A 25,561-nucleotide genomic window follows, 5' to 3' on the forward strand; every position below is an offset into this window, starting at 1 on the left:
AAGTCTTTCCTGCTGGAGAAAATTAATTTACCACAAAGTAGATTTTTTTTGGTTCTTCTTAAAAAAGAAGGTAACGTGTATGCTCATCTCTGCTTGTGAAAATGGCTCTGTATAACAACGAGGGATGCACTGCAGCCTTCAGTCACTGAGGAATATGCCTGATTCAATGATGAAATGAAAAGACTTCAGGTACAAATGATTGAGGAAATAGGTTAAGGTGAAAATTTAGTCCCTATACGTCTTTTTAATTTGCTTAAAGTTTCAGAAATATCCAAATAATAAGTTGTCATAATTGTCAAACCTAGACTTCATTTAATTTTCCAGAGTAATCACAAATTTTAGATGTAGTCCTGACCTCATGTTGCCCTTCCCTTCTTTGTTAAATTTGATGTGGCATCTACTGTGCTTCTTAAAGTAGTTTCTCCATTGGTCTTTTATAAGTCCCCATATTGTGGAGAGCAGTCGCTGGGTGGGGATGACACATCTTTGTCATGGTAACCAGATTTACTGACATATGTAGTAGTGATAATCACAACTGTCCACAGCAATGGGAAAGCCATTCACACTTGATTGTATTGAAGTGACCATATTGTACAGTGAAGCTATTGAAAAGTCTTCCTCGGGTGGCAGGTACAATTGAAATGGAATTTTTGATAAGCCTTATGTGAAATGTTTATTCCATAGGGGGCAGATTTGAAACAAGAAAACAGGGGCTAATAGGGCAGGGACTGTTCTAGGTCTGAATCCTAGTGACATGAACCCACAGCAGCACAGACACAATGAAATTGGTGGTTGGGCACAACCTGAATGATCAGAATGGATTGCCGGATGGAATTGGAGTAGTGGTCTCACAATCACTGCATCTCAGAGGCTACTTACTTAATCATGGGAGAAGATGGCATGCTTTCCTGATAAATGTCCAGGTCCAGAATGCCAAGACTGCTAGTGGCACTACTGTTGCCATTGCTGACAAAGCAAAAGTTTACATATTAATGCCCATCTCCACCCCCTGATCATGCTGCTGGCACTTAGTTCCACTGTTGTAAGAGGTCTTTCTTTGGTCCCCTTGAGAGCACTGTTTTGTAGATACATATTTCTGATCACTTGGGGAAAAAAACACAAGAAAGCAGCCTGACAGGCTCAAGCTAATAACAACAACAATAATAATAATTTTTAATTTCTGAAGTTGAGTCACACCTAGCAAGTAACGACCAGCATTCCCTTTTCTTGCTCAATCTAATCAGAGGGACAGTATTCATTTCTCAGGAAGATATTTCCTTTTGCTGGGTATGTCTGCAGAGAAACTCCTGAAAATGCTGTCTGGGAGATACCAAATTGCATATCTCCTTGCATCCTGGAAAATTTGATAGGAAGTTATGTTCTCTCTTTGCCTTTCAGTGGAATTTTCTCAGGGACATTCCATAGGATTTCATAGTAAATGTACCTGGCTTGTTTCACTATGGATGAAAGAATCTACAGGCACAAAAGTAGTGTAATGTGCAAGTTTTATCACTCCTTTATCTTACAATTTTTGAGGAGGAGCAACACACAACACCAGATGTATTATCCAGAAGGAGGATAATATATTGCATCAATTTCGTAGACTGCACAATTAACATACGGTCTACTTACTAAGCTGGTGCTTACTCACTGAAACACAGTAGAGTTGAGCCAAATTTTAGGCTCTACCTGTTCTTGTGAAATGAAAGTATCCAATTTTACCAAACTCACTGAATCTCCTCACACCTTCTCTATTTCACAAGGATGTTTCTTCCAAGCAAGGTTTTGGAAGGGCAACTGATGGTGTGCCATATAATGGCATAATATTCCTTCAATACCCACCAGTGCCTGCAATTATAAATTCTTGTCTGAAGTTTCAGGTGGCCTACTCAGTCTTTTCACAGATTGCAATCTGATGAGTCAAAATTGCAGTGGCGGTGATTAACCCTATAAACTTCTGCGGTTAAAGCCAAAGATTCAAGTTCTCTTTGATTTTTGTCTCTATTTTGTGACATTTCCCACTGGTTTGGGGAATTTTAGACAAATTTTTTAACATTATGAAATGTTCCTAAGTGTAAACAGACAGCTGCCAGAAATAAAACTTTCAAAAGATCCCTATGTACACCCATTGGCTTTGGCATCTCGTTCTCCATTTGGCTTCTCTGGAAATCCTGTGGACTTGTTGGTCCAGTGGCAAATACACTGTAAGACTTTGAACAGACACAGAGAGATTTTATTTAGAGATTCCATCTCATGGGACAATAGCTTTTAGTTTGTGTCTGCTAATGGCTCAAGTCCTTCCAAATCTTACCCCTCCTAAGCAACTTTGTCTCTTCCAGGAGAACAATACAGAGGGCAGGGGAGATAAAGGGGAGAAACAATCAGGCCAAACAACACAACACAGTGTGAAAACACTTGCCTCATGTAAACCAAGCCTGTGTTGCATCTGAAATACAAATGAACCAGAGAGAAAGTTGAAATACACAAAGTGTAATAGCAACTCTCTATTAACAAAAAATCACAGTCCTAGTCCTAGTTCTAGTGCACTGAATACATTAGCTGGGGCTTTCAAGGAAGGGAATACAGCTACCTCTTAATTTTATTCAAGGAAATCTGAGGCATAAGTGGGTACTAAGATATTTTTCAGCATGATTCATGACAGGCAAGGACCTTGACTTAGTGGGAGTTTCCCTTTTCCTTTTTTTCTCTCATTACTGGGGAGACTTTGCAGCGAACTAACTATAAAATGCATTTCTTGGAACTTTCTGAGAAGACCACTTTCCCTGGGATGTCAAAAGAACAGCAGATACCTCAAGGAGCGTTCGCTGAACTGCAAAAAGCTACTTGTGTCATCTGGGTTGTCCTCTTCATTGGCTAGCTGGGACCAGCTGCCTGTACTCTCCTCGCTGCTACTGGGAAGACTGGAAAACTCATCGGGGGCTCTGGCTTCTGTTGTGACTTCAGCTTCTGGTACGTCTCTGGCATCAAGCCTGTCACTGTAGACAGTGAGATATTATTACCAAGAGAGGAGCCATAACATGATACATTTCACAGAGACCATGCTGAACACTGTTGATCCACCATGGTGAGCAGAATGTCACTGGGAACAGGTGGAATCTTTCTTTAGGCTGATCCTTCCTGTGGAGGCTGTTATTATTTAGATCTGAAATGTAATGAAAAATCTCATGTATTCAGAGGTGGGCCTTTTAGAAGGTAATTGGATCATAAGGGTAGTATGGATTAGTCCATTGCTGAGTTCATAGTTGGGACTGGTATTAGAAGGTGAGGTCCCTGTTGGAGGAAATGGCTCACTGAGACTGTGCCTTTGGAGGGTATATCTCTCACCCTGGCTCTTCCCATTCTTTCTGCTACTGGCTGCATTTCAGTGAACAACTTTGCCCCACCATGCTTGTCTACCATGATATTCCTGTTTGGGAGGCAGCTGACCATGGACTGAAACCTCTGACACTGTGAGTCAAATAAATATCTCCTTATTTATGTTGTAGGAGTTAGGTATTTTGTCTCAGAGATGGGAGAGCTGATTTATACAGTTTCCTAGGCTGTATTTTGGCTTTTCAGGATTACTCTCTATCAGTTTTCCCATTTCTTCTACTGGCTGGCTCCAGTAGAATACCAGGTTGAAAGAACTTGTAGTAATGCATTCAATTTATTGAGGGGCAATGGTATTTAAAATGAAGGCACACAAAGAATTCTCCCCAATAATTTTGATTTAGTGTTTCTAGAGGGAGACCCAGGAATTTGCATTTCAGTCAACCACCCCTGGTGATTCTAATGTGATATGTGGACCACAGTTTTGATGCTTTCTCCAATCATTTTTCCTGCAAATGCCTCTTAATGCACTTTGGACTTGCAGACACCTTTTACACTGTTCTCTCTCTCTCTGAAACCTCTGATTTATATCAGCACCGCTTCTCTGAACTAGTGCATTTTTAGATCAAGTAACATTCCAGAGCACTTAGCATTTGATCTGACATCGTTTATCCTTAAAACTTCTCTTCCCTGGCTTCCTGTGAATTTCTGCTTCTCTGGTCTCTTCTTGTCTAAAGCCCAGTGCTCCATTTCTCCTTTAATCATCATCATAGCCAGTTCTGATTGATTACTGTCTTTTTTCCTCAGCCTGTCCCTAAGCAATCTCATCAATTCTGCTGTCAAGGGAAATAGTTTCAAAATTTGGGTCCTAGTCAAAACTCCCCATCTGAATTCTGGGGCTCTTTTGTCAATTGGTCTTCTGAACATTTCCTATTTGTCTCGTTAGCATCTCAGAATCAATATCTAAAATAAATTCAGATTGCTCTCCCATGCTCTTCCTATGATTCTTATTTTTAATGATCTTTCTGAGTATCTGGTATTAAAATGCTCTCTCCTGATTTCTCCGTCTTGACTCTCATATTAAGTTCCTAAGGCCTTTCCGTTTCATTTCTACAGTGTTTCTCACATATTTACTCAAACTTGTCTCTGTGCTCATGAAATTACCTTACTTTAGTTCCTTCTAAATTGCTAGAAATTTAGGTTTAGAAGGAGCCTGATGGATGTGCTGTAGATACTGATACAGAAACCCAGTGAGGTGAAGGGATTTATCTAAGATTGCAACAGAATTAGTAACAAACTCTAGACCCTGAGTTTTGAGACTTGTGCTCCTCAAACATGTCCAAGATGACTTGTCTCCTGGCTTTTGTGTACTTGCCTCTTTTGACCAAAAGTTGGAAAAATGAATTCTGTAAGCCTTATCTCTATCATTAGCTTCTTTAGATTTCAGTTCTAACATCCAACCACTATTCAATTTAAAGACATTAATCAACCTTTCTAAAAATTCTAGTACTACTACTACTAGTAGTAGTAGTAGTAGTAGTACTACTACTGATTATCATCTCACATGGATGTTTGGAAGAAATAAACTAGAAAATAAAATTTGTTTAACTTAGTGCCTGGAGTATGAGTATTCAACAAGTTGTCATTCTTTTTCTTCGGGGGGGGGTTGTCATTCTTTATTAGTGAATTATATAATTCACTAGGGATCAAAAGTCTCATAAATAATACATGTTTACTTCTTATTATCCCTCAAGGCCCAGCCAAGAGACATCCATCTCCCTAAATCCTTCCCTAATCTCACCAGTGGCCCCCAGATTGTCAAAATAACGTATCTGTTTCTTTTTTTCAGTGATACATAATGCTTCCTAATTTGGACTTTAGCAAAAATAGTTATCTGTATTTACACCAGATGCTATTAAGCATTTTATACTTTCTTGTACATTAGAAGTAGAAAGTAAAGCTATGGACACATCATGAATTATTTAGCTGAATATGCTGTTAAGTGTTTAGTTTTATAGCTAGACCTATATTTTCAATTTAGGTAGCTCCACTTGTTAGATCTGAAATTGTGAAAGATCTGAGATATTGTGTTATGTTCAAGCCAAAAGTATTTTCCTTAACTATGACATTAGAAGTGTGGCAGTTTGTAGCATGCTGTATTACTAACACTGGGTGAAAGCAGCCCTCAGTAAGTTTGACTGTCCATTTTTTCCCTGCTATAGTCACACACACACACACACACACACACACACACACACACACACACACACACTCTGAGGGTTGGGACATTCAGGCACTCACAGAGCTGCTTACATCAGATCCTCAGTCCCTAATTCCCTAGTGCACACTGCACATGCTCTGAGGCTTGCGCTTCTGGAGATCAACCCAGCGTTATGAGGCAGGGGTCATATGGGACTCTCCGACACATCTGTCTTTCCTCTTCTCCAGGGAAGACAGAGAAAGGAAAAAAGGAGAGACTGAGGAAGGGAGAAGGGCAAAGTATAGAGAGAAGAAGGAGGAGGAGGGAGAGAGAGAGAGAGAGAATTTGCTTTAGATTGAAAATAAATCCAAATCTTCTGCAAAGTGGAGGGATGGTCTTCACCACTGTAGAATGTACAAAAGTGACTCCAGGAGTACACATCTCTGTATCGCTATCTTTAGAATCAGCATTTAATATTAATCAGCCTTTAACCCAACTGCCAGTGTTCTTTGCTCTTGAAACCTGAGGGTACCTAAATGTGAACATGTTCACAGAACTTTGTCTCCTGATACCACCTACAGTATAATCAAAAACTAATAGTGTTGCTGCCTGCCTCACAAGGGCAAGGACCCGAGTTCGATCCCTGGTACCAAAAACAAAAGAAAAACAAAAACTAATAGTGTAACTGAGCACTGTGGTGCATGCCTGTAATTCCAGTTACTTAGAAGGCTCAGGCACGAGGGTTGCAAGTTCAAGGCCAGCCTGGGCAATTCAGTGAGACTCTGTCTCAAAGTAAAAAATAAAAGGCCTTGGGATGCAGCCATGTGGTAGAGCATTTCTGAATATGATCCCCAGTATTATAAAAAAGGACATAGCACCCAATAATGCAGAAAATAATAACATTAATGACTACAAACGAAAAGCAAAAGTGTATTTCTCAGTTGACAGCACAAAGTAGTCATTGGTATAGTGGATTCTGGAACGCTTTTCTCCAGGTCATTTCAAATTCACAGTAGAGAATGTTGCTTACTGATTGTACACCTTAGGAATTATCCTTGAACAATGAATTATCCTGCAAATGTTTCCCACAGGATGTGCTGAGGTGTCAGTTGCAAATACATTTGGGGCACCTTTTTCCTCTGCCATTTCTAGCCTTTTTCAATCTCTCTCTCTCTCTGAAATATTTGCTGAGAGAGACAGAGACAGAGACAGAAAGGATATAAAAGCCATGGATTGTAACTTGTTCTGAGAGTGTTCCTCAAGACCAGCAAACATTTCTAATAAATTTTGACTTGATAAATGAACAATGTCTTGCAATATGAATAGTATGTGATGCCAAACATCACATAATCACAACCGAGCCAATGGTTCCCCCCCTCCACTCTCTCTTGCTCTCTCTCTGAAGGATTGCGGGTGATCCTCTCCCAACAGTAAGAGGTTATGGAGGAGATCTTGTCTGCAGACATGAAGGAGAAAAATTAGAGAATTCCTCACTTCAACTGAGACTAGGGAGATGTATAAAATGTGGGAAAGAGTGTGAAATTGTGTAGAAAAGCACCACCTGTAGCAGGTGAGTGATGAATCTGTTTAGTGACGATGAAATGCTACATTTCCGTGAAGTCCTCCTCTAAAAGAGGGAAAAGCAATTGTCATTGGATAGGTTCTTTGTTAGAGCTGCACAAGAAGATAAAGGGGAGAAACAGTCAAGCCAAACAATACAACACAGTGTGAAAACCCTTGCCTCATGTGAACCAAGCTTGTGTTGCATCTGAAATACAGATGAACCAGAGAGAAAGTTGAAACACACAGGTGTAATAGCAGCTCAAGAAGAAAAGAATAAGATGCCATGGAGGCAACAGATATTAGTGATTCCATTAGTGATAGTGAAAGTCATTCTACAAAATAACCCTCCTCTCTCTTGTCTCCCTCACATCAGCCCCAAAGGTTTTCAAAGGAAAGTGAAAGTCGATTTGTTTATTTTTCTTTATATTTTGTATTTTAATTATTTTGTCTTAAATTACAGTATTATAATCATTTTTATGTGAATATTTTTGGGCTGTGGAATGAATCATCTGAGTTTCTATTATTTCTTCTTATTATAGGTACCTTAGTTAACTAGAAATTAAGACATAGTCAGACAGGGACTGGGCTCTCAAGGAAGTCAGCCTAAAAATAGAGACTTCAGAATTGTGGCTGGAGGCGCAAGATGCAGATGCAATGGCCAGGCCTGCATGCCTCCCTAGGGGATAAGCAATAACTTGAGATTGTACTGTAAGTAGCATCACCTGGTCCAGATGGGTGTCTGTCACTCAGGTGGGTTACCAGAACATCTGAACCCATTCTTTCCCCCAAATGTCTTTATTTCCTCCATGAACCTTAATATAGGACTCATTTCTCTACTGGGTCAAGGTTTGCTAAGCGGCTATACTTGTAATCCTATAGGCTAATTGTGGTTTGACCCATACTGTACTCACATTGTGATGTTGCTGTATAAATTACTCCTGACAAAGGGACTCAGAGCTACCCACTTGAGACCCCTCCAGGAGCTGCTCTCTCCTTATTTCCAATAAAACTCTCCTAACTTCTTCCTTTGGTTCACAACATCATTCCTCGATGTTGTGGGACCACAAACTCAGCATATTTGACATCTGATAGGTTGGAAGTTATATTTCTCCTGTATCATTACGGGGAAATTCTCTTTGATGTAAGTGCTTTGGATTACAAGAATGCTTCCGGAACAAATTATGCTGGCAAACCAAGGTTTTACTGTATACAGACTCTTCCCATATAGCTGAAGAGCAGTGCCTGACTTAGCAAATGACCTGTGTGTAACTCTCCATCTCAGAGCTGGATGGCAGGGAACATAACTCAAGGTACTTGATCTCTTCCGTTTAAAACAGCACTTGGCTGCAGAAATGTCTATATGATTTTTCTCAATCTTAGAATTCATTCTGTCATCCTTTTGCTGATAATTTTAAGCTTCAAACAATTCTTAAAGTTAGTTCTACCATAGAAAGTGGAGTCCCAAATGCATGATTAAAAATTTCCTTTTTGATAGGTGAATGTTGCTCTCTGAGAAAGTTTTCTGAAACAATTTTCAAATCCTTGCCCTTTACATTCCTGCCGACAGTATTCTGGATGGCTCTGCTATTGAGGTGTGGCCGTCTTAGCATGCTCTGCTACTTAATAAGCTTAATAATTGTCCTTTCTAAAATGTTGAGGAAGAGGTAGGAGTGGTGGAGACAGGAGACAGAATTTATTTAAATTCACGCGAAAGAAATGGTCATTGGTGACAACTGGGAATAATCTGCTTATTTCCAAAGATGTGTAAATGAGCTAAGTTCTGGGATAAATCCCCTTTGTTTGCCTGGTTAAAAAGTAGTTTCTTGGACTCAGTCCTTACTAAATTTGGAACTTCTGTTATCAGGAAAATTAATTCCGGGTATTTCTTGCTAAAAGAGGAGTTAAATCCAAGTGATTGACATTGAACATCTAGGTCAAAATGAGTCTGTCAAGTACACTTTATTTTACTTCAATTTCATGCTCTATTTACAGTAAATCTCAGTTTTCATGCCACATTTTCCCCTACATTCAGTATTCAGTATTCAGAATGAATGATGATTATCCTAAATAGTCCTTTTCATTTTCTTTTGAGAGAAATTTATATCTTTGCTCATTTCTTTATGAATAATGCACAGATGTGTTACGCAGGCATATGGAGCTGGCTTTTCCTCTTCTCGATCTTACAGTTGGAACACACTGCGTTGGAGAACATGTGCCATGCTGAACCCTATGGTAGCATCCTGAGATCAAGCCCAGTGTTTGCCCATCGCCTTCATCAGAAAACCCTTTTTGCCTTCCACCTGTATCATTAATACCAAAATTTATTTAAATAAATTTACTTTACCTTTTCTTTCTTTTTTTTTTTTTTCCGGTACCAGGGATCGAACTCAGGACCTTGTGCTTGTGAGGCAGGTGCGGTGCCACTGAGCTAAATCCCCGGGCCCTAAATCAATTTACTTTAGATAACCTTATTATTTTTATTTTAAAAAGAAATTTTAAATCCTTACTGAAAATGGAAGGTAACAATAAAAATAAATATATAGTCACAGTAGAAGTCCTGATAGGTCATGCAGATGTTTAGTTACTGTAAAAAGTTCTTTAAAAGAGAAATTATAAAAACTAAATGTTCTTATCTTACATATTTTACCTCAACTTTAAATGCATAAATATGTATGTATTTACCAGTCTGGAAACTAAAAACAAAAGGTTTTGGCTTAGTTTATATTTTTCTATTTCTTCTTTCAGGTTTGTTTCATACAGGCTGAGGCTCTGTGATTATATAATTAGGATTATTATGTCTTTATAAACTTACCCCCTTAACATTATTAAAATACGTCTACTTATTCCTGATAATATTCTTTATGTTTAAGTTTTCGTGGTCTGATATTAATGTAGTTACTCTATCTCTTTTATGTTTTATTTTCCATCCATTTACTCTTGACCTATTTGTGTCTAGATATTTAAAGTGCATTTTTAAGGCAGCACACGCTGTTTTTCTATTCAGTATGACAATTTCTGCCTTTTAATGAGATGTTGAGATCATTAGTAACTAACATAACTATTAGTAGGAGGGTATAAATGTATCATCTTGATAATTCATTTCCATTTTTCCTTTCTGTTCTTGGCTTTTTCCTCTCCATAGTCTGACATTTTTTTTAAGATTAATTGAGCGACACTTAACAATCTGTTTTATCTGCACAACTGACTTATTATTATAGCTTTTTGTTTTATCTTTTTAGTAGTTACCTCAGGATTTGAAATATTTATCTTCAATTTATAGTCTGTTAGATTACATTATACAAATTCACATGTAATAAAAGTCATTTATAACAGTATACTTTGTTTCTCTGCCCCATCCTCAGTCATAACTGATATATTTTTAATTCCTCAAAATTGTCATAAAACAACTTTTTTTTCATTTTCAACAGTGACAATTTTTTTAAGGAAATGTGAAAAGAGAGAAAGACAGAAAAAGGAGGCATTTTATATTGGCCTACATGTTTGCTATTTTTGGCATGTTAATTATTTTGGCATGCTAAAATTTGCTAATTTTGAGAGAAACTACCAAACTGTCTCCCAAGTGGCTTCCAAATTTTCACCAGCATTCTTTTCTTTTTATGTATGATCTTAAACTAATACTTCTTATTATATAGGCCTTCTAGTGGCATATTTTTGGTTTTTTTTGTATAAAAAGTTATCATTTAGCATTTATTTTAAAATTTTAAATAAGCTTTATTTCTTCCAGTAGTTTTCAGCTCATCGCAAAGTTGAGTGGGAAATAGGGTTCGCATATGGTCACCTTTCCTCAGCACATGCCTTCTCCCTTCACCCTTAACATCCTGCATAACATTGGAGAGATGCAAATGAAAACAATGCTGAGATTCCACCTCACTCCAGAAAGAATGGCTGCTATCATGAAATCAACCAATAACAAATGCTGGCATGGCTGTGGGGAAAGAGGAACCCTGCTCCACTGCTGGTGGGAGTGTAGACTGGTGCAATCACTGTGGAAATCAGTATGGAGATGCCTCAAAGAATTAGGTCTGGAAGTCCCATTTGACCCAGCTATTTCCCTGCTGGGGATCTTCCCCAAAGAATTAAAAGAATCATACCACAGTGATATATTTGCACCCATGTTCATAGCAACACAATTTGCAATAGCTAAAACTTGCAAACAGCCCAAATGCCCATCAACTGGAGACTGGATAAAGAAAATGTGGTTTTTTAATAAAATGGAGTACTATGCAGCCATCAAAAATGAGAAATTAGAGACATTTATAGCTAAATGGATGCACATTGAGGTGATACTCTTAAGTGAAATAAATATGACACACATGTGTAAATACCAAATAGTTTCTCTAGTGTGAGACTGAAAGTGTAAATAAGGACTAAAAGGTATAATAGATAATGTGAAATAGGAAGAAATAGGGCTAAGGGGAAGGGGAAGTGGGAGGGTTAGGGGAAAGGAAGGAAGGGAATGGAATTAATATGAGAAAATGAAAATGAAGTCTTTGTAAATAGGGAGGGATGGAGGGGTTGAAGGGAGGGCTGGGCAAAGGTGAAAAATAAGAACCAAGAGAGACTATGTAAAGGTGCAAATTTCCAATAATGCATGTCATTATATTGTATACCTAAAATGTACCAATGATTAGAATGAATAATCGATAATGCAAAGTAGGAAGAAAAGGTCCAAAGGGGTAGGGAAATGGGAGGGGTAGGGGAAAGGAAAGAAGGGAAAAGACAAATGATGAGAAATGGAAAAAACGGAAACAAAGTCTTTGTAAATAGGGAAGGGTGGAGGGGTGAAGGGAGGGCTAGGAATGGGGAAAAAATAAGAACCAAGATGCATCATGAAAAGGTGCAAGTTCCCAATGAGAAATGTAAATGTGTTGTATACCTACAATGTACCAATAAAAGAATTTAAGTAAAAAAACCAAACCAAAACAAAACAACAACAACAAAACATCCCACATGACAGCAGTGTGCTTGATGTCATCAGTGACATAGAGGGACACAGCATCGTCACCCAAAGTGTCACAGATCACATGAAGGGCTCACTCTGGATGCTGTGTGTTCTGTGGGTGTTGACAAATGTGTAATGACTGTCTTGGCCCCATGCGGTTTGGTGCTCCTGTAACAGAATCCAAAAGACTTGGTAATTTACGAACAGCGGAACTCTGGCTCAATTTCGAGGGTGAGAAGTTAAAGCTGAGGCCCCTCTGTCTGGCAAGGGTCTTTTTGCTGTGTCGTCCCATGACGGGAGAGGAAAGCAGGAAAGAGAAGAGCTAGAATTTGCAGCTTCAGCCCTTTAATAATCGATATTGGTCTACTTACAAGGGTGGAGCTCTGGTGACCCAATTTCCCAGTAGGCCCCACCTCCTAATACCAGTATATTCTCCGTTGCTTTACCTTTTCCAGAATGCCAGAGCTGGGATCACAGTTTATAGCCTTTTAAGGTTGACATTTTTTTTTTTTTTGGAGACAGTGTCTCACTATGTAGTTCAGGCTGTCTATGTAGCCGAGGCTGGCCTTGAACTTGTTATAAACCTCCTGTCTCAGTCTCCCAAGTGCTGGGATTACAGGCGTGCACCACCATGCCTGCCAAAGGTTGACTATTATTAATACATGCATTTAGCTTCCTTGTACTTTCCTGTCATGGCAGCCCATTTCTGTTTAGTACATTGTTTCAATGCACCACACTATATTTTTCCATTCACTTTCTGAAGAACATATTGATTGTTGCCATGTTTTGGCAATTGCAAATAAAGCTGTTATAAATGTCTTTGTACAAACTTTTCAGTAGACATATGCTTTCAACTCATTTGGGTAAAAACTGAGGAGCATGGATCTGGGTAGTATGGTGAGTATCTTTAATTTTGAGAGAAACTGCCAAAATATCTTCCAAAGTGATTGTTTCATTTTACAGAGGCACCTGTAGCAAATGAACATTTCTGATATACAACATCCTAGCAAAGATGGGGTGGTATCAGTATTTTGGATTTTGGCCATCTTAATAATAGGTATTTAGTAGTTTGTTTTATAATTGATAATTTACTAATGACACCTTTTCATATGCTTATTAGTATATTGGTACATCTTCTTTGGTGAAGTGTCTCTTCAGGTCTTTTGTCCATTTTTAAATCAGTTTTCATTTTCTTATTATTGAGTTATAACAGTTCTTTGTATATTTTGGACAATTGCCCCTTATCAGATATGTCTCTTAGAAATATTTTCTCCAAATCTATAGCTTGTCTTCTTATTCTTTTTTTAAAATATATATATTTATTGGTACATTTTTAGCATGGGAGCTAGCACAAAGAATCAACAACTGGGATCTCATTGTCTTAAAAAGCTTCTGCACTGCAAGAGAAACTACCAACAGAGCTAAGAGACAACCTACAACGTGGGAAGAAATATTTAGCAGCTGTAGCTCAGACAAAGGTCTACTATCAAGAATATATAAAGAACTGAAAAAAATCAGACCTCCCAAATTCAAAGACCCAATTTAAAAATGGGCATCCAAAATGAACAGACATTTCTCAGACAAAGAAGTAAAAATAGCAAATAAATATATGAAAAAATGTTCAACATCACTGGTCATTCGAGAGATGCAGATGAAAACAATACTGAGATTCCACCTCACCCTACAAAGAATGGCTGCTATCAAGAAGTCTTCTTATTCTTTTGATGGTGACTTTTGTAGAGCAGATTTTAAGTTTAATAAAGTCTAATTCATCAATTATTTCATTTATACATCATGCCTTTGGCATTGTATCCAAGAAGTCATCATCATATCCAGGTTCACCTAGATTATCTTCTATGTTATCTTCCAGGAGCTTTATATTTTTGTGCTTTATATTTAAGTCTGTAATCCATTTTGAGTTTTTTAATGAAAGGTCTAAGGTCTGTGTCTAGACTATTAATATTTTTATTTGCATGTGGATATTCAGTTGTTTCTGCATCATTTGTTGAAGAGATTCTTCTCTTCCTTTTATCACCTTTTTTCCTTTTCAAGGATCAGATAACTATATTTATGTGGGGATGTTATTGGTGAATTCTATTGTGTCCTCTTTCATTAGTACATCACTGTCTTGATTAAAACTTTAGAGTGAATGTTAAAGTTAGGTAGTGTCATTTTTCTGACTCTATTCTCCTTTAATACTATGATGGGTATTCTGGGTCTTTTGCTTCTTGATATAAACCTGAGAATCAGGTTGTCGAGATCTGAAGAATATCTCATTCCTTGCAGATATTTTGACTCTACTTGTGTTGAAATCTGTAGATCAAGTTGGGAAGAACCCATATCTTGGCAATATGGAGTCATCCTATCCATAAATAACTATTAGTTTTGAAGGATATTTTTTTTCTGGATAAAGTTTAAGAGATAGATTCTTTTTTTTCAACACAGTAATAATGACATTCTTTGGTTTTTTGCTTATATTGTTTCTGATGAGAAAAATCTACAACTTTAAGTTGTGTTCCTTAGCAGGTAATGTTTTTTTTTTTTATGTGCTGCTCTAAAATATTTTTATCAATCTTTTAAAATAATTTGGTTATGATATGCCTTGATGTTGTTTTCTTTTTTGTTTATCCTGTTTAAGGCTCATTGTCCTTGATTTTTAAGTTTGTAATTTTCACATTTTTGTGTCTCTTTATATTTTTTGGCATATTTTTATATACTTAAAATTCTTCTCTACAATTTCTGGATGTATTTCTTTCGCTCGATTGCATTTCTGGGTATGACTGATAATTTTCTGTTTTGTATGTGTAACATGTTTTGATTAGATGTGACATTGCAAGTTTATGTTGTTGATTGCTGGATTTTGTTGTTTTCTTTAAATATTATTGGATTTCTTGGGTTGCATTATTTTCAGTTCAGCTTGATATTTTCAGTGCTTGTTCTTAAGTTCTTTTGAGTCAAGTATAAGTCTTAACTCTATGTTGTGATCTTTTTAGTGTCTCTAGTAAATGTTGTGTGTGTTTAATCTGGATTCTACTCTGGCTGATTGGCACAAAACATTGCCATTCCTGTATGAGTTTGTGGAAGTGTACAGTGTTTACTCTCTAGTTTCATGGAGGTGCACTGATACACGCATGCTCAGTGTTTAGAGGATCTGCTGCAGGTTTCTGGAGTTCTCCTTCTCTGCATGGCATCCTCCAATCTCTGATTCTCCGGCTCAGAATGGCCACTAAGCTTTGCTCAGGTTTGCTGCCCTTCTCCTCATCTGAACAGGGAATCCAGGCAGAAAGTTGGGACAGTTGTAGGACTCACCATGTTCGTTTCTCTTCTCTTGGTGTTTTGCTTACTGTACAATATAAAACTATATTTGTCTCATACATTCTATCCATTTTCTATTTGCTTACAGAGAAAGGGAAAATTCAGTTTCAGAAACTCCATTGTAGGTAGAAACAGGAGTCCCTTTTGTGTTTATTTTTTTATTATTGCCCCTTAGTAGCTATGCCATTCGATTCAGTGACTTTTAATTATATATACCTAGTGGTTTTACTTTCAATTATTATACTTTTCATCTTTTGTGGTATTTGATTTTACATCTGCTTCATCCTGTTTTGATTGTGCTTTGCTCCTACCTCCTGCTTTGTATAATTTTCCGAATATTTACACATCATACTCAGTATCTAATAATTCTAACATCTCAGATCCTTGGTAGGGTTAACCCTAATGTGTGTGTTGAATTTTGCTTGTAATACCTTGATTCTATGTAATACTTTGATACTTGCAGTTTGAGGTCCTTAGCTCACACTTATTAGGGCTTTGGAATCCTGTAAGACTTGGGTTTAACTGGCAGAGATTTGTGTTTGCCTGTGTCAAGCCGTTACAGGACTGTTAAACTGAAACTCCTTTAAAATAACTTACTAGTGTGGGGTTTTTTGACCATACAGATAGTGCAAATTAGAACTCCCAAAATGTATTAAGGCAACTTGTACCCGTAAATTCTTATGGGAATTATTTTCATTGCATCAAGAGTCCTAACCCTGGGACATACATATTCTTTCAGCTCCTTTTTCTGATTGGTGAAATTTTTCCTTAGTTCATAGATGGATATTGCGCTTCTAGATCTGGAGACTGGTCTCTGGTCCAACCCTTAAGTATTCATAAGCCCACAGCATCATGTCCTCATTTCTACAGGATTTTAGGAGATAAAAAGAGAACTGTAAACATCTCAAGGGCAGTTGTAGAGTCAGCTTTATTACAGTTGTTTTCAGACTCTTCATAATTTGAGCCTTTCACTACTGTAATTATTACTGCTAAGCTCAGTTCCATTTAAAAGGGTGTTGTTTATTAGATTTAACCCAAGATTTCTAGGTGATTGATGGTGGGAGAATTTTTCAGATTATGACACTGTAATGTCTGAAATGTAAGAATTTCACTTCAGTCTTCTCAATGGGTGGCTCCTTCTTTCATTTACGTCTCATTTAAATGCTAACATCTTATCTCAGTAGCTACTTCCTTCACTAGTTATTCCCTATGACATTACTATTTAAGTTTTCCATCATACTTTATCATCATTTTCCGGAGTTTATCCAATCCTATTGTCTGTATCTCCTACTAGTATGTAAGCATCATGGGAGAACTTTCTTTGGCATCTTTCAGCTCCAAGCACAGTGAGTGTCACAGACTGGGTGATCAACTACTTTATGCATGAATAATTCTTATCAAATATAAATGGATATACATCAGAAAGCATGTTTCTAAAACATCAGATTATGTGTGAATGCTCAGGATTCTCACTTTCTTGTTTATACGTGGTAGGCTCAACTTATAAAAAAAAATAATTGGCCTTCAGAAATCTCAAAGAAAGGGATTGTCCTGAGAATGCATCAGGGTGCAGCTCAGTGCTGCAGTGCATGCCTAGCATTCATGAGGCCCTGGGCTCCATTCTTAGCATCACAAAATGAAACAAAAGCAAACAAAACAAAACAAAACAAGAGAGCTCCCCTCCTCAAAACAGATAGAGCCACATTGGTATGAAGCAATGAAATGCCATTTTCTCCGAAATCAATAACAGGGCTACCCCAAATTATTCGATCTTTCTGAAATCGAGGGTTAACTCCAGTATCTTGAAAAGTGAGAAGATGGACAACAGGTATTTCTACTTGGGAATGACTTCTAAAGCTGTCATTCTTCTATCACATAAAAAAGTAAGAAAATGATTTTTATTTCAGTATGTTGAATCTTAATGAAATTTTAAAGAAATATGGAAATGTCCCTCAGTGAGTAGCCTAAAAATATCTTTGGGACATGACAAATCCTCACTTCCAAAAACATTAAAAATACCTATGTCATCTGCCTTGTGGTTGTGTGTGAGTGAGTAGAGTTCCTTCAAAGGGAATTTAGTTTTGTATTTAGCTGTTGTGACAAATTGAATCCCATGATAACAACTCAGAGTTTAGAAAACGTGGTTTAATTATAATTACTTTTCCCTTTGGAAAATCTAGGAATTCTCTTGTTTTAAGTCTCACATTGTTCATGACAGTTTTTTCTTGGGAAAAATTTCTCCTGGAATAAAGGTCACTATATATCTTTTCCCCAGCAGTAATGATAAGCGTAAACATTTATTGAATGTTACCAGTAGGCAAGTCATTGAGTCGAGGGCTTTGTGTACTTTTCTTTTTTGTAAACCGTAATAATTCTCTTATGATATTATCATTACTATTGTTCTCACGTACAGGTGAGAAAACTATGTAAGGAGAGATCAGGGAGGTGTCTCTGAGTGATAGAATTTAAGGTTCACAGTGAGTTCATGTTCTGTAGCAATTCTTTATATCCTACACAAAGAAAAATACATTAAATAATTATTCCCTGTGTTTTGCAAGTAGATCCAGATCTTCCTTTTGTTTCATTCATGGAAAACTTAAGTCAGAAACCCACATGATGTTTTAAAAGATTGTGTGCTTGGTTCATTATATTAGTACAAACCTAAGTCAGTTGAAAGCTTTATTCACACAGATTTCAAAAATTTTTATAACTTTCCCAGGTTGTACCTATGGTAAGGGGAATATCAGTGAAATTTAATTCAAAGTTGTATGAGGTGTTTTATACAACTTCAGTGATAGTGATTATTTTATTTAAGTTTGCAACTGTGAATCTTGTTAACCTGCTAGCTTCATGAATGCTACTAACTCGATGACCTTCTCTGACTAGGAATCTCAGCTAGGTTATGATCTTTTTGTTTAAGCAGACTCTTGGAATCTATGTTTCCAATCTACGACCAGTATTTCCTGCTTCTTATATTTGAAGTTAAGATAATTCTAAAGAATTTTTATTGACTGCTTTGCTTCTTTAGCTCTTTGATCAATTTTTTTTAAAAATAGCAATTCTCCATATTCCCTGGATCAGAGTCTTTGGTGAATAGTGTCTACAGCTGGAGGATTACTGATATGTAAAACTCGTCTTCATGCTCAACTTGTTCTAATTCATTTAGTTTAGCTTTTTGTTCCTCTGCCTTTATGCTCTCATGTTTTCATGCTTTCTCTCCTGTATTCCTCTGGGATCTCCTTCTCAGCCCTAAGTGGCTGGCAGGAAGTACTCAAGTCCAACTGAACTATGCACCAAACACACCCTGCAATGATGCCTTCTAATGAAAAGCATCAATGGCTGAAATTGCATTAATTCCTTATAATTCCCTGGTGGAGGTAGAGCTGTATCTAGGACTCTAGAGAACTGCCGAATTTTGTTGATAGCTATGTTCAATTTATTTATTGTAGCTAAACATTTAAAAAATCATAGGCCCTTTGCAAATAATAAAAAATAGGCATATGTCTTTGAAAAGATTATACAGGCTATTTCTCCAGCTTTATGTTTCTAAAGCCAGTACTTAATTTTTTGTTTTGCTTAATTATAGACTAAAAATAAAGGTGGTACAGTGGTCTCATGACTTTTCTGCAGAAGGTATAAGGTGGAATTGGCATTTCTTTAAGCAGCCTGAAATGAATAATTGCCTTGACTCAAATTCAAAATGCATTGTCAGCTCTATTATATTCTTTTTCTTTTTTTGGTACCGGGGATTGAACTCGGGACCTTGCACTTGCGAGTCAGGTGGTGGAACCACTGAGCCTAATCCCCGGCCCATCTCTATTATATTCTTATGGAAAAGAACTATCCAAATGACAATGCTACAATTATACCATGCATTGAAAGAACCAATACCTTGTAAGACACGGTGTAGTCACAGAGATCCTTAGAATAAAGCAAGAAAGAAAAATCTTGAAAAAAGACCTAGAAAAATAAAAACTTTAATCTCAAATTCTAATACTAAAGTGTATTTAAATTGAATTGTTTTCAAATGAATAAGTGGCATTGCTTATTTTTTTCCCCTGAAAATCACAATGAATAAATTTTGAAAGCCAGCATACCACAGGATTATAGTTTTAATTAGGAGGATAATACCCATTTCCTCTGGTACATAAATGAGTTCAATTTGTTTTGGAAATTATAAAAACATCCCAATTACTCCCAACCTTCTATTACAAGTGTGTATTAACAAAGGGAGGTCATTTATTGTTTCAGGAATTTAATTTTTATAAGTCCTTGCATCAATAAAGTCCCTATATGGCTAACAGGAAGAGTAAACCCTAATTAAAATACTAACTGCAGTGGCATGTGGCCCATCTAGTCAAAGACGATTAACTCACCTATGGTTTTGGCACACAATCACGGCTGTGTCTTCACTTCTGGCCACATCCGGGACTCTTTCTTCATTCAAAAGGTCTCCTGACTCTGGTAAGGAGCCACTTTTGAAAAGCAAGGGTTCAGGGTCTCCAGCACACTCTTCTCTCTGGTCTGTTTCAATCTGAATCAATGGCACATCCCTAGAGCAGAGGGACCACCTGGTGTGGCTGAGTGGACCAGCGTCATGGCACGAGGAAGCTTCCTTTTGAGAAGGTAAATCATCTCCATTTATAAGAGGAGCAGTTTCCCTTGGAGATGACACCGGGGGATGTTTGCTCTTGGTAACAGAGTCCTTCCTCGGGTAATCAACAGACTCCTGAAGAAGCAGGGTTGGCCCACTGTGCACTCTGCTTGCAGCTAATCTGTTTGCACACTTTTCCCTTTGCAAGGTCAAGCTGCCAGAAACAGGGCTGGCATCAACTGTGTCCACGTCATCCACGATAATTTTGTTCTTTCGCATGAGGGCCTCAATGGAGCTTGCCCACGATTCATGAATTAACATGTTGGTGATCTGGTCGGTCCCACCTCTTTGATACAAGCATGAGTCAGATTTGCAGAGACCAGATGAGGAAGCGCTACTGACTGGCTGCACGCTTAGGAAATGTTGCGAGCAGTTTTGGGCAAAACCGTCTAAGGAGTTGGCCTTGACTGGTGCATTCACTGTCAGCCTGGTGCAAGGGGATCTGCTATCTGGCATGGATGACTGCCTGTGACACAGTGGGGATCGGAGAGAAGGAGACAGCAAGCCAGTGCTCCACTCCTGGCTGCTTCGTCTGGAGGAGGGGCTGTCTCTGCTTTCTCTTTCAATGTCCCTCAGCATGTACCTGTAGAACTCCTCAGTTATGCTCTCGGTGCTGGATTGCTTAGAGGGGCAGCTTGGCTTCACTCTGAGGTGGTCACTTTTCTGGCAGGCCTGTTGCATTGCTGAGTCCAGAATGCTGCTGGCGTTCTTGCCAGCATAGTAATCCAGCAGTAACTCAAATCCTCTCCCTTCATTTTCCATCTGGTTCACCATGAACCTGGAGAACTCATCGGTGATACTCTCACAGCTTGACTGTTTGGAGACAGAGCTGGCTCGGCTGACTGGCTGGCTTAAGGTGCTCATTAAACCCAGGCTGTTCACATAGGCCCTGGCCTCAGAGTCCTCCTCCGGGATGCTTTCGCAGCTGGAGGCCTTCAGCCGGTTCCCCCTGTCGCCGCTCAGTAAGCGATTTCGGGAGTAGCTCTGGGCTTGCCACACCCCATCCGCCATGGAGAACTCCGTAAGGTTCATGATCTTGGCTGCCACTTCATTTGCAAAAATACTGACAGAATCAGGGACGTCTTCAAGGTTCATAGATTCGTCCACAACCCTGTTCATGAGCTTCTCTTTGAGTTCAGGATGCTCATCCGTTTTCCTCTTGATCTCACTGAGCCGAGGAGGTTTGTGCTTCCTCACGGTGCTGCCACTGCTCTGGCTTTCCTTCCTTCTCTTCAAAGATTGGCAGGATACGTTTGGTGTTACCAGGAACTCATTCCCTCTTTTCCATGCACAAAACCAGGGTTGTTTTCCACTGGAGTTGTCAAGGCAGATAGCTGCAATTTCAGTTGCCATGGAGATGACTGTCTCTGCTAGTTCTTCCGCGAAGTCTGCAATGATGTAAATGTCTGTGTGCTTTGCTTCTAGTATGGGTTGAGCAGGAAGCACCAGGTCATCTGCTAACAAGGACAGATTAGCTCGAACGTCGTCGTCGTTCAGAGACGTGGCACAGCTGCACTTCCGGGTGTGGGGATCAATACTGTCCTCAGCACCCTGCGAGCTGCTTCTGCACCTTCCCACTGCCGGTGCCCTTTCTGCTCCCGAAGAGGCTCTAGGTTCCTTCTGCTTGTGACTGGGTGTCTGCTGAGGGCTCTTTGTATCCTTTCCCACCACTTCTTTCGGTTGTATTTCCTTAGGGGATGTTTTAGCAGTAGAAGAATCCAGCACTTGGTGACCACATGACAATTCAGATGGCAGCGTGGGGCTCTTGAAGAGGCCTGGCCTTGCTTCGCTCTTCTCTTGCTTTGGATGTATGTCGTCCATAAGATCACCAACGGCAAGGCCGTATGGACTGTTAGGTGGATGGCCACTGGAGTGTTCTGTGGCTTTTGTCCATGCTTGACCAGCAGCCTGATCCAGTGGCTGGCAGCCTAGGGGTTCTGTCTCTATCCATCTGATAGTTTCCTTTGAAAGGACAGTAGGACATTCACCAAGCCTTACAATGTGGCTCATCTTCTTGAATGTGAAGCATATCACATGGTGGAGCAATTGGTTTGTGCTTTCCATTAGGGTGTCTAGATAGTCAAATGCAGGTCTGCCATCATTGGGGTGGACTTTTTTATTTTTCTGGTGAACTTCGTCAATGGAATGCTTCAGGATAACATTGGACAGGGTCTGTGCCAGGTCATTTCTGAGGATGTTTTCTGAGCACAAGGTCTGAGGCTTTGAAGCAGTTTCGATGAGTCTCCTGTTCACGGACTCCATGAGGTCTCCAATGCTGCTGTAGGACCCAGGCCTGGTTAAAACCAGACCCACCTCTGTGAGCAAAGCTTCTGCAATGGCTTCCTTGTCCAGAACCGTCCCCTTCTCTGTCACTAAACTACAAAGTGGAGAGGTGGCTTCAGATGCCTCAGCTGCAGGCAAGACACTGCTTGGGGCCACTGGGCATGACACCTCTTCTCTTTCACCTAGGCCACAGACAGCAACCGCACTTGCCACCTGAGTCATCCCACACAAAGCAGATGGAAAGGAGTAGTCACTAATGGAAGGGTCTTTGAGTCCTATGGATGCTTGAGTTTGCAGCTCTCCACTGCCTTCCAGTGTACAGTTTGACACCAAGGATTCCTGCTCCATTGTGAGTCTTTCTGTGGCCTGTGGACTGGAAATTGTTCCAATCACAGTGGCTGCGCAAGCTAATGCTACTTCTAGAGCACTCTGAGGGTGTCTTCTGGGGTTCTCTCCAGAGAGAACACTTGAGGTATCAACAGAAACATCGGTGCCAGGCCAGGAGGAGATGCCAGGGGCAGGGGCAGCATCGCTGCCATCTGGACTCTGCACAATGACGATTTTGGGGAGCTCATTCCATGACCTGGCGGCCACTATATCCTTTGTGGGACAGCCAGTGGGAAGCGGAGCACTTCCTAGAGGAGCACTGACTGCAGATTCCTGGGGTAGTGTAGGCGGAGACTGAGACAATCTGATAAATGCATCTTGTAGCACAGATTCTGCTAAATTTGTAGCATACTCTCCAGTTGTAGCTTCTCCATCTTGGATAGGAGGAAGAGAATTTCTTGAGTCTTCGTAGTCTCCTGGGTCTAGGCTGCTGCCTTGCTCAGTGACAATGCCACATGCCAAAGGTATGTCTTTCTTTGCCATTGTAGAGAAATGTGCATCACTTGGAATGTACATTGCTTGAGACTTTTCTACTTGATCTTTAAAATTTTCTGAATAATAATTTGTGGCTGGTTGCTCATTTCCCACAGCTTCACCATCCCTCTGTAAGGGGCTGAGTGACGGATATGGACCTTCTGAGACTGTGTTTTCCAGAGATCCTTCTGTTTTAATCAATGGTGTATGATATTTGCTGACATATTTGTTTTCCAAAACATAAAGAAACTTTTCTTTCTTGTCATCCCATTCCTCTTGAGTGGTTTCCTTTGGCTTTTTACTTTCAAAAACTTTGGCTGACACATTTATATTTTCATAACCTGGTGAAGAGAAAATGAGATCTACTATTATTTTTTGGATAGCAGGTTGTCATGGGTCTAAAATAATAATTACTTTCTAAAATCACCTTAAAGCACCAGCCATCTCTCTGTCTTCAAATACAGTGTTGAATATGTTTCTTGAAAAGTGAGTTTGAAAAAGATCTTTCAATTCCGTTATGGACTGTCCCTGACTATCCCATGACAAAAGAGCTTTCATTGTGGGATATAAGTGCAAATGCTAGAGTAGAAGGTATTTAGGAGCTGAAACCTAATCACCATTCTTCTGGGGAAAGCAGCACAAACAACTACATCTTACAATTTCTGGGAGAGCCCAGAGGAGAAGAAAGAATGTTTAGAATTTCAAAAGTGGGCTTTATCGCACAAATTTGCTCTGAAGTTTGCATAGGACTTGCCTTAGGAAAAAACACTATCTGGGATCTTCTTTTCTCTGTGGATAAGAGTTGGGAAGAGAAACTCATTTCTTGAGCACCATTAATGAGTGAGGAGAAAGAACTGAATAAGTGTCCAGCCCTTTCCTGGTTAATGCCTTCAACTTTCACAACAGTTATTAGCTACAGGCATTACTGTACTCTGAAATTACAGATAAGGAAACAGCAGACCTCAGAAAGGTTAGAAAGATGGCCTTCTGTCTCACAGCCTCAAAATGACCCTTCTAGGATTCAAATCTAGGCCTGTCCAATTTGGCTCCAACCAGTATATGGTTTTTATGGAAATCTTAGGGAAGCCAATTTTCCTCCCAGTGACAGCGTCTATCTTAAGGTAGGAAGGAAAATTTCCCTTTAAAACACACAGGTTTCTTTCAGCATCCCTAAGGCATCTTTTGGAATGTGTCTCTATCCCTTCCCCATCTTCTGGGTTCCCTCCCTCCCTCCCTTCCTTCCAAATCAGTGAGTGAATACCGCAGTGTGTCAGCCATATTGACATAACCTGAAACTTGCCAAGGTATTTTTACATGGTCACTAATTTCGGGATGCACATTTGTTTTTATTGGAACATTCTCACCCTTCCTGTATTCTTCCACCTCGCTTTCCTCCAGGTGCTCAGAGGCAGTGAGGAAGTCTTCCTCGATTGAGGACCAGGAGCAGTTTGTGTCATCCTCCAGTTTCAAGATGTTTGTTTCCTGGTGGAGCTGCCGCTCTTGCACCAATTCCAGACCAATCAAGAATTTATTGATTTCAAAGATGATGCAGTTGGTACTGTTCGGTCTGTTCCCTCTTGCGCATTGGACCAAGCAGATATCTGGTAGCCAAGGGCACTAAAAGCAGAGAGGAAAGAAGATACTGTTCAAAACAGAAAATAAAAAGACTATTGCTTCTGGTCTTTCTCTTTCCATCAATATCTCCTGTTAAAAGAAGTGGGGAATCTTAAAAATATTTGAAATATCTCTGGGCTTATGTTGATGAACTGCTTGAAAAACATTCAAGTGGCATTTGGGAACCCAGGGTCTCCAGGAGAAAGTTTGATTTGGAAGAAAATAGACGAGCTGTATCACGTATTTTGTTTTTCCCTGGTCAAAGCAAAAATTAAATTGCAAAGTTCAACAGGCAAAGACATTTTATTCAGGGGACTGAAGCAGGGAAGAAAAGCCAGAAATCAGACCATAATTCCCCCGAAGCAGAAGGCAATAAGCTTATTAAGAGCTAGAGTTAGAGGGAGATCTTAGGCCCTCTCTGCTAGTTCACTTTACCCAAAAGAATAGTAAACTTTCTTGCATCTTCAGGACAAGCATTACTTTTGCAACTTGGAGTAAAGTGCCTACAGAACTGAGGTATCTACTCTTCTGCAGATCCTGGAAGACAGGCTGCATTAGCTTCCTGACAGTTACTTTTTGGAGATGGGCTGGGGTTCTAGAAAAAGACCTTTCTGAGTTGAAAAACTGAAAGAAAAGCTTTCAAAGCATTTATATCTAAAATAGCTAGACAAACAATGCAGGGCTATAAATTCTCCAAATCAAATGTTCTAAAAAAGACAGGTCAGGGCCTAGAGCCAGGCGAACCCTGTGCTTAGCTCCTGAGGGAAATGTTCAGGCT

General features: G+C 39.2%; 1 protein-coding gene and 1 long non-coding RNA gene across 7 annotated transcripts in view; one reads left to right on the plus strand and one right to left on the minus strand.

Moving 5' to 3' along the window:
- Nucleotides 1-25,561, minus strand: part of Sphkap (SPHK1 interactor, AKAP domain containing) — a 154,788-nt gene that overhangs the window by 12,426 nt on the left and 116,801 nt on the right. For 2 of the 6 annotated variants that reach the window (XM_087209338.1, XM_087209339.1), the window contains exons 6-8: nucleotides 24,534-24,786; nucleotides 19,748-23,510; nucleotides 2,811-2,996 (exon numbers count right to left, since the gene is read on the minus strand). In XM_087209338.1, coding sequence (XP_087065464.1) covers nucleotides 2,811-2,996; nucleotides 19,748-23,510; nucleotides 24,534-24,786 — 4,202 coding nt within the window. Of the gene's footprint in view, nucleotides 1-879; nucleotides 967-2,419; nucleotides 2,447-2,810; nucleotides 2,997-19,747; nucleotides 23,511-24,533; nucleotides 24,787-25,561 lie in introns of all 6 variants that reach the window. The other 4 variants (XM_087209335.1, XM_087209336.1, XM_087209337.1 and 1 more) reach the window with 4 other exon arrangements.
- On the plus strand, nucleotides 2,994-24,851 carry LOC147828550 (uncharacterized). Its single transcript, XR_015450558.1, has 2 exons — nucleotides 2,994-3,470; nucleotides 24,568-24,851. It is a non-coding gene; the product is annotated as an uncharacterized LOC147828550 (long non-coding RNA).

Source organism: Heterocephalus glaber, unplaced genomic scaffold (assembly GCF_053883595.1).
Source record: "Heterocephalus glaber isolate CG9 unplaced genomic scaffold, H.glaber_assembly_v1.0 deba00001004, whole genome shotgun sequence".
NCBI lineage: Eukaryota > Metazoa > Chordata > Mammalia > Rodentia > Bathyergidae > Heterocephalus > Heterocephalus glaber.